Here is an 8,082-nt window from a genome sequence, read left to right on the forward strand (position 1 = left end):
AGCCACGGCATGCTCGGGGAGGAGGCGGGACAGAGGTGAGCTGGAGCGGGGAGTTCCCCTGCGTGCCGCCCCCCCCTCATTACTTGCTGCAAGTGGCCCTCCCTGCGCTCCCCTGCCCCAGCTCCCTCTGCCTAAATGCTGGTGGCGACCAGGGCGGCTGAAGATCCGGCCGCCGCGGTCGCTGCCGAAGAAAATGCTGCCCCCCAAATCCTAGCGCCCTAAGCGACCGCCTAGGTTGCCTAAATGGTTGCACTGGCCCTGGCCCTGTGCCCCTGGAGACTGTGTCTAGGGATCAAATTTACACCAGGGATTTTATGCCAGTAGGGTTCCCCTCTACACAGTACAACTAAATACCCATCACCAAGGAAAATAAGTGTAATGGGGCAACTGCCTCACTCCCGCAGAACAGAGGTTAAAAAGCAGCCAAGCTAGGCTGATTAGGGAAGTAGTCACAGGTGTGGCCAGCTCAATCAGGGCCCAGCTGGCCCGGATAAGAGGGCTGTGAGCTAGGAGCTGAAGAATCTCTCTCTAGCAGTGGAAAGAGAAGGATCTGGCTGCTTGAGAGCTCAGGGTACTGGGAGTAGAACAGTGCTGGGGAAAGAAAGGCAAGAGGAGCTAGGAAGCTCCAACCTGGCAACCCCCCAGGTTACAGGCCTTGGTTAAGGCCTACAAAGGTACTGGGTCTACAAAGGTGCAGCCTAGGGTTAGGCAGAGGCAGTTGGTCCAACCCCTTTGACAATGATGAGTGGCCATTATGGACTGCAGTTTGCCCCAGTGAGAGGGGGCTAGATGATGACTGGCAGTAGCCACTGAGGCAAGGTGGGGACAGATGGTTGGGGGTTCCTCTAGGAGGGGAGACCCAGACTGTGGAGTACTAATGAGGCAGAACCCTGAGGTAAAGGGCACCGGGGTCCAGGAGGGACATGAGGCCTGAGGCAGGTGAGCCACTGGCCTGCAGATGGTGCTCTGGGCTGGAATTGAGCTAATTCCCAAGACGACCAGCAGGAGGCGCTGCACCAGAGAGTCTCACTTTGCTACACCAAGGTAATCTGTAGAGTGCTTTGTCCTGGCACTCTAGTGTAGTTACAGTCAGACATTTCACTACAATCCAGAGACAAGGGCAGGCAGGAGTGAGAGAGGGGTGAATTCTGTTTGGCCTTGACTGATGAGGACTGAACTCCCCAATATGATGTAATCCACTATGGCACACATACCAACCTCCTCCCATCAAAGCACAAGGAATTCAGGCCTTTAGAATAACATGTCCAGAAATTCCCACCATCAGCGCAGAGCCAAGGGTAACAGCCATGAAGCTGGGAGAGCACTGAATGCAGTAATGGTGGGGAGGACACAGAGAAGGGACCAAAGAAAGGATGGCAACTAGCGGTGAGCAAATCTGTCCTGGGTTCAGAAAGCCGGTTAAGATCTGGCCCATTCCCAGGGGAAATGGGAGAGAAGAGACCTCAGACAGGGATTTTTTCATTCTATTTTAGAATCACTCCCTACAGGAAGGGAGAGCAGGCTGGGTGGGGCACAGGAAGATATTGGCATTGGTAGTTTAGCAGGCAAGGCCTCCACGATCCCTCCAGCTCTTCCTCTCTGTCTCCCAAAGGGCCTGTGCAATTGGCTGACCTATCTTTCTGCCTGATGATAGTCCCCTTTAGGGGTCGTTGTGGGAGGGCAATTGTGTACGGCTTTTCCTCCCCGCAAGGCTGGGCATGCCACCTCCAGAACCCTTGTGAGCCCCTGCTGGCCACTGGAGTCAGGGATCTGAGCTCCAATCACCCATGAGCAGTGAGAAGTAACATCTTCTCCTTTGTAGAGTTGCCTTGTGCTGCCACCACAGGGCCTGTTGGGTACTTACTCCCACTCCTTCCGCCTCGCCTGCGGCGTGCTCTGCATCTTGTGAGCCTCGTGCGCCTTGATGATGTCCCGCTGTTCGATCAGCCCGCCCCTCCGGCGCTTAATCACATCTGGGCTCACCGGGATGTACTGGCTCAGTCCCAGATCAAAAGTACTGCTTCCCTCAAAGCCCAAGCCGGCCTCCGCCTCCCGGGACCCTGGCTCATAGAGGATGTCAAAGCTGGCCGTGCGTGAGACGAGAGCGTCCCCCAAGGCCTCGGGTTCCAGCAGGCTGCAGGACTGGGTGGCTTGCATCAGGCCATGCTGGGGCTTGCGCCATGTCTCTTCCTCTGGAAGGGCCAGGACGTATCTCTGGGAGTTGGAGTCCAGCTCGGCAACCCCACTGGCTGTGAAAGAGCTGGCCTCGGAGAGCGTGTGAGCACTGACAGAACACGCGCCGAGTCCAAGCATCTTCGGCGCCGTTGCGGTACATCACTCTAGAGAGGGCACAAGACAGACAGGGGAAATTAATGGCAAGCTCCTGATCAGTGAGAAGTAACATGAGTGCTTTAGGGTCACCCCAATATTTTCTTTTACTCCTCACTTTTATAGGCCCCATCCTTCCAAGCCAGCGAGGGCTGAGCAGGATTTCCCTACAGCCTTTTAACACCAACCCAGGTGGGCACAAGGGAGATGTGCAGTACTCCTATCCACCCACAGCATGGCCATCCCACCCATGCTCAACCAGCCTGGGGGGAAGAGAGTACGAAACGGGAACTGTGATCCCCAAGTAGCCATGTGTTGTGCCGCCACTACCAAAGAGTTTAACAAAAAGCTAGTTGTTTCCAGGTACCTGGATGTGACAGGAGGCTGCAAAGCAGGAGGGAGATGGCTGTTCACTCCATACCTGCAAGACCCTATTTCTCAGGGCCTTTGCCTGAGCAGGTGAATCTTCTCCATCTTGATTTTTTACTAAGTCCCTTTGCCTGGCTGGAAAGGGACTCCCAGTTCTCATCTAAATCAACTTAATCACAGGCCCAAATAAGGTGACCACATGTCCCGATTTTATAGGGACAGTCCTGATTTTGGGGTATTTTTCTTTATATAGGCTCCTATTACCTCCCAACCCCTGTCCCAATTTTTCACATTTGCTGTCTGGTCACCCTAGGCCCAAACCTTCCACCAACAGTGATGGATTAACCCTCTTTTGCCCTGGGCCAAGAACAGACAAATGTCCCCCCACCGTTTGCTCTTCCAAGAGCTGAAAGTAGTCAACTTGCCCCTACTCCCACATTCTAGTGGCTGGTGAGGGAGTTTGACAAAACTTCAGGCTGCAATGGTAAATCAAGTAGCATCTGTGACAGTAGGTGGTGCTGTCTCCCTAACTAAAGCATGAGTCCCAGTGCATGTGGCTTTGCTGCTGGCTCCTGTTGGGGGTTTCCTCTTTGACCTGTGCATGTTGCAGCGATTTGAAGCATTGTCACAGGAAGGGCAGCAGTTACAACACTGCTGCCTGCTAAGAGTACAAGGCCACACAGAGAAAAAACGGTTACCCACCTTTTAGTAACTGTTGTTCTTCGAGATGTGTTGTTCATGTCCATTCAAAGTGGGTGCGCACACGCCGCGTGCACACCAGCCAGATGATTTTCCCCTAGCAGTGTCCATAGGGTCGGCCCTGGCGCTCCCTGGAGTGGCGCCACTACAGCGCCCTATAAAGGGGTCCGCCGACTCTCCCTCTCAGTTCCTTCTTGCCCACACTCCGACAGAGGGGCAGGAGGGTGGGTATTGGAATGGACACGAACACCACATCTCGAAGAACAGTTACTAAAAGATGGGCAATCGTTTTTTCTTCTTCGAGTGGTTGTTCATGTCCATTCAAAGTAGGTGACTCACAAGCCTAACCTTAGGAAGTGGGGTCGGAGACCACTGCTGACTGGAGTACTGCGTGACCGAAGGCTGCATCATCCCTAGCCTGGTGTGTGATGGCATAGTGAGATGAGAACGTGTGGATGGAGGACCACGTGGTAGCTCTACAAATCTCCTGAGTCAGGATCTGAGCCAGGAACGCTGCAGAGGAGGCCTGCGCCCTAGCAGAGTGGGCCGTGGCCGGAGGGACAGGGGTCTTAGCTATGCGGTAGCATTCTCGGATGCAGGTCGCGATCCACGAAGAGATTTGCTGAGAGGAGACCGGGAGCCCTTTCATCCTATCCGCCACTACAATGAAGAGCTGAGTTGAGTGTCTGAACGGCTTGGTACGCTCAATGTAAAAAGTCAAGGCCCTGCATACATCCAGGGAATGTAACCTCCACTCCTCATTGGAAGAGCGTGGTTTGGGATAAAACACCGGGAGAAAAATATCTTGACCCATGTGGAACTGTGAGATGACCTTGGGTAGGAAAGCCGGATGAGGTCTAAGTTGGATCTTGTCCTTATAGAAGACAGTATATGGTGGCTCAGATGTTAACGCCCTGAGCTCCGACACCCTTCTGGCTGAGGTGATCGCTACCAGAAAGGCGGTCTTGTCTTATATGACAAGTACAATAGGGAGCACGAAGCCAGAGGCTCCAAGGGAGGTCCCAAGAGGGCGGAGAGGACCAGATTCAGGTCTCAAGCAGGGGCCAGCTGACGAACATGCGGAAAAAGCCTGTCCATACCTTTGAGGATACGCCGACCAGCGGGTTCACAAACACCGAGGTACCCCCTTCTCCTGGATGGAAAGCCGAGATGGCCGCCAAGCGAACTCGAATCGAGGAGAGGGAGAGGCCCAGTTGTCTGAGGTGGAGCAAATAGTCTAGGACAATGGGGATTGGGACCTTGCTGACGTGACCATATGCAGAAGCACTTCCATTTGGCCAGGTAGGTGGCCCTAGTTGATGGTTTCCTACTACCGAGCAGCACTTGTCTGACCTGCTGGGAGCACTGCATCTCCACCGGGTTCAGCCCTGGAGCATCCATGCTGTGAGCTGAAGGGATTCCAGGTTCGGGTGGCGGAGGGAGCCCCGCTCCTGCCTGATCAGGTCCGGGAGCAGGGGCAGCATCAGTGGTGCCTGAACGGACATTGGCAGGAGTGACGTGTATCAATGTTGGCGCGGCCACGCTGGAGCTATCAGAATTACCCGTGCGTGGTCCCTGCGAATCTTCAAAAGCACCCTGTGTATCAGGGGGATCAGAGGAAAGGCGTAAAGCAGACCGACCCCCCAAGACTATAGGAAGGCGTCCAACAGAGACCCCTGACTGCAGCCCAGGAGGGAGCAGAACCGTCAGCACTTTCTGTTTTCCCTCGAGGCGAACAGGTCTAACTGGGGAAAGCCCCAGAGCTGGAAAATTGAGCGTACCACGTCCCATCGGAGGGACCACTCATGACCCCGGAACAAGCTGCTGAGGGTGTCCGCCAAACCGTTCTACTGCCCCAGAAGGTAGAACACCGTCAGGTGGGTTACATTGTGGATGCAGAAATCCGACAGTGCGAGGACTTCCCCGCACAGGGGAGAGGAGCGTGCACCCCCGTTTGTTGATATGAAAGACTGCTGACGTGTTGTCCAAGAGGACTGAAACACATCTGCTGGCCAGGTGGGACTGGAAGGTCAAACAAGCCAGGCAAACCGCTCTCAGCTCCCTGACACTGATATGCAACTCGAGGTCTTCCGGCAACCACAAGCCCTGTGTCCTGCGGTGTCCCAGGTGCGCTCCCCAACCCCAATCCAAGGCATCCGTTACCAGGGAGAGGGAGGGTTGAGGGGCAGTGAAGGGGACACTCATGCAAACTTTCTGCCGGTCGAGCCATCACCGTGGTGAGCTTAGCACCAAGTGGGGAATGGACACCACTGAGTCCCAGGGGTCCCTGGCCAGGCGATATACTGTTGCTAACCAGGACTGTAGCAGGTGAAGCCAGAGTCTGGCATGGTTTACCACATAGGTGCACGCTGCCTTGTGGCCCAACAGCCGAAGGCAGACTCGCGCCGTGGTAATCGGGGCACGGTGCAGTCCAAGGATGAGCTTGGAAATCTCATGGAACCTGGATTCCGGTAGGTACGCTCTGGCATGGGTGGAATCCAGAACTGCTCCTGTGAACTCTATTTGTTGCATCGGAGACAGGGTGGACCTGGCTTTGTTCAAGAGGAGGCTGAGACTGAGAAAGGGTCGCCTGATGAACAACACCTGGGTCTCCACTTGCTCCTTGGAGTAGCCCTTTATGAGCCAGTCATCCAGGTAGGGGAATACCTGGATGATCCGCCTGCGCAGGAAGGCTGCCACGACTGCCATGCACTTTGTGAAGACCCTTGGAGCAGCTGACAGGCCGAATGGGAGCACCATGAACGGCAGATGGACGTCGGCCACAACAAACCTCAGGTACCGATGGTGTCGGGGAATTATGGCAATGTGGAAATAAGCGTCCTTTAAGTCTAGGGCGGCATACCAATCTCCTGGATCCAGGGAGGGAATAATCGAGGACAGGGAAACCAGGCGGAACTTGAGCTTTCGTACAAAACTTGTTCAGCCACCGCAAGTCTAGGATGGGTCGCAGGTCCCCTTTCGCCTTCGGTATTAGGAAATACTGGGAGTAGAAGCCTTTGTCCCTGAACTCCCGAGGCACTTCCTCCACCGCCCCTACCTCCATGAGGGACTTCACTTCTTGAATTAGAAGTTGCCCGTGAGATGGGTCCCTGAAGAGGGATGGGGAGCGGGGCTAGGGGGGCGGGAGGAAGGAGAACTGGATAGAATATCCCCTCTCTACCGTGCGGAGCACCCAGCTGTCCAACGTGACTCAGGACCAGGCACGGTAGAAGGGGTCAGACATGACCCAAAGATGGGGTAGAAGAATCCAGAGTCTCGATACGTAGGTCGCCCTCGACCATACCATCAAATTAGGGGGTCTAGGCCCCGATGGTGGTCTCAATTGACCCGACGCCTGGCCGGAGGGGTAGCGTTGGTGATGCCTCCTGCCATTTCTGCCCCGCCTGCGCCCTAGCTCCTGGCGAGTCTGAGGCTGGTAGGGGTGTGGGGCCATCTGCGGCCTAAACTGCCTGCGCTGGGTTGCAGGGGTATGCAAGCTCAGCGAGCGAAGCGTGGCCCACGAGTCCTTTAGGCTATGCAGATGCTTGTCCATCTTTTCTGAAAAGAACATCTGCCCCTCAAAGGAAAGGTCTTGAATGGTCTGCTGGACCTCATAGGGCAGGCCCGAGCCCTGGAGCCAGGCTACCTGCCGCATGACCAGGCCTGTGGCCAGGGTGCGCGAGGCTGAGTCTGCCGCATCTAGGGCAGCCTGGAGAGAGGCTCAGGAGATCAGTTTCCCCTCTTCCACCAGGGCCGAAAACTCTGACCTCGAGTCCTGGGGAAGGAGCTCCGTAAACTTGGACATGGCTGAACACGTGTTATGACCATATCGGCTTACAATTGCCTGTTGGTTGGCAATGCGGAGTTGTAGGCCTGCCGTGGAGTACACCTTCCTGCCAAAGAGGTTGAGTCTTTTAGCATCCCTGCTCTTTGGTGTTGACCCCTGAAACCCCTGACACTCCCGTTGGTTGGCCGCATCCACCACCAGGGAGTCCAGGGGGGTGGGGCATGTACAAGTGTTCATGTCCTTTAGAGGGGACGAAATAGCGCCGCTCCATTCTCTTGGCAGTAGGGGCCAGTGAGGCTGGCATTTGCCATAAGGTGCGACACGTATCTGCTATGGTCTTTATCAGCGGGAGAGCCACCCTGGATGGCCCTGAGGGAGCCAGGATGTCTACTACAGGGTCCGCATCCACCTCGATTTCCTCAGCTTGGATTGCAAGGCTTTGAGCTGCTCACTGGAGCAGTTGTTGGAGGATTCGGGTGTCCTTCAGGGCTGGTGCCCCAGCCGTGCCCAAGACCGCTTCATCCGGGGAGGAAGATGAGGAAATTACATGGATCGGCCCTTCCTCCAGTGCATGCAGTCCTTCGGGGTCTTGCAGCACATGGTACTGTGGTTGCGGGGCCGGTTCCGATTCTAAATGCGGCACCACGACCGGTACCGGGGTCGCCAGTGAGCAGCTTGGCGTATTGGGCGGTACATGCTGAGCCTGAACTGTAGCCGCTGCCAGTGCTGCTGCCCATCTAGGGGGTGCTGAATTTGGATATGGTACACCCCTGCCCGGCAACGGTGCCAGTGAAGGAGGCAGCTGTGCCGGGGCCACCAACGCCAAGGAGACCGAGGCCGACCTTGACCGAGGACCAAACGCCTGGCCTACCGACTGGTGGTAGGCCCAGGGAGTCCAA

The 8,082-nt window shown here is 55.8% G+C and overlaps 1 protein-coding gene across 1 annotated transcript in view; it reads right to left on the reverse strand.

Annotated features, from left to right (window-relative positions):
- Positions 1–2,330, reverse strand: part of CACNA1E (calcium voltage-gated channel subunit alpha1 E) — a 263,833-nt gene extending 261,503 nt beyond the window's left edge. Inside the window, exon 1 of the mRNA XM_075067895.1 lies at positions 1,865–2,330. Within this exon, the coding sequence (XP_074923996.1) occupies positions 1,865–2,313 (449 nt within the window). The 5' untranslated portion in view covers positions 2,314–2,330. The remainder of the gene's footprint in view (positions 1–1,864) is intronic.
- Between the last annotated feature and the right edge of the window lie 5,752 nt (positions 2,331–8,082).

The sequence above is a fragment of the Chelonoidis abingdonii genome, chromosome 7 (assembly GCF_003597395.2).
Source record: "Chelonoidis abingdonii isolate Lonesome George chromosome 7, CheloAbing_2.0, whole genome shotgun sequence".
NCBI classification, from domain to species: Eukaryota; Metazoa; Chordata; order Testudines; family Testudinidae; genus Chelonoidis; species Chelonoidis abingdonii.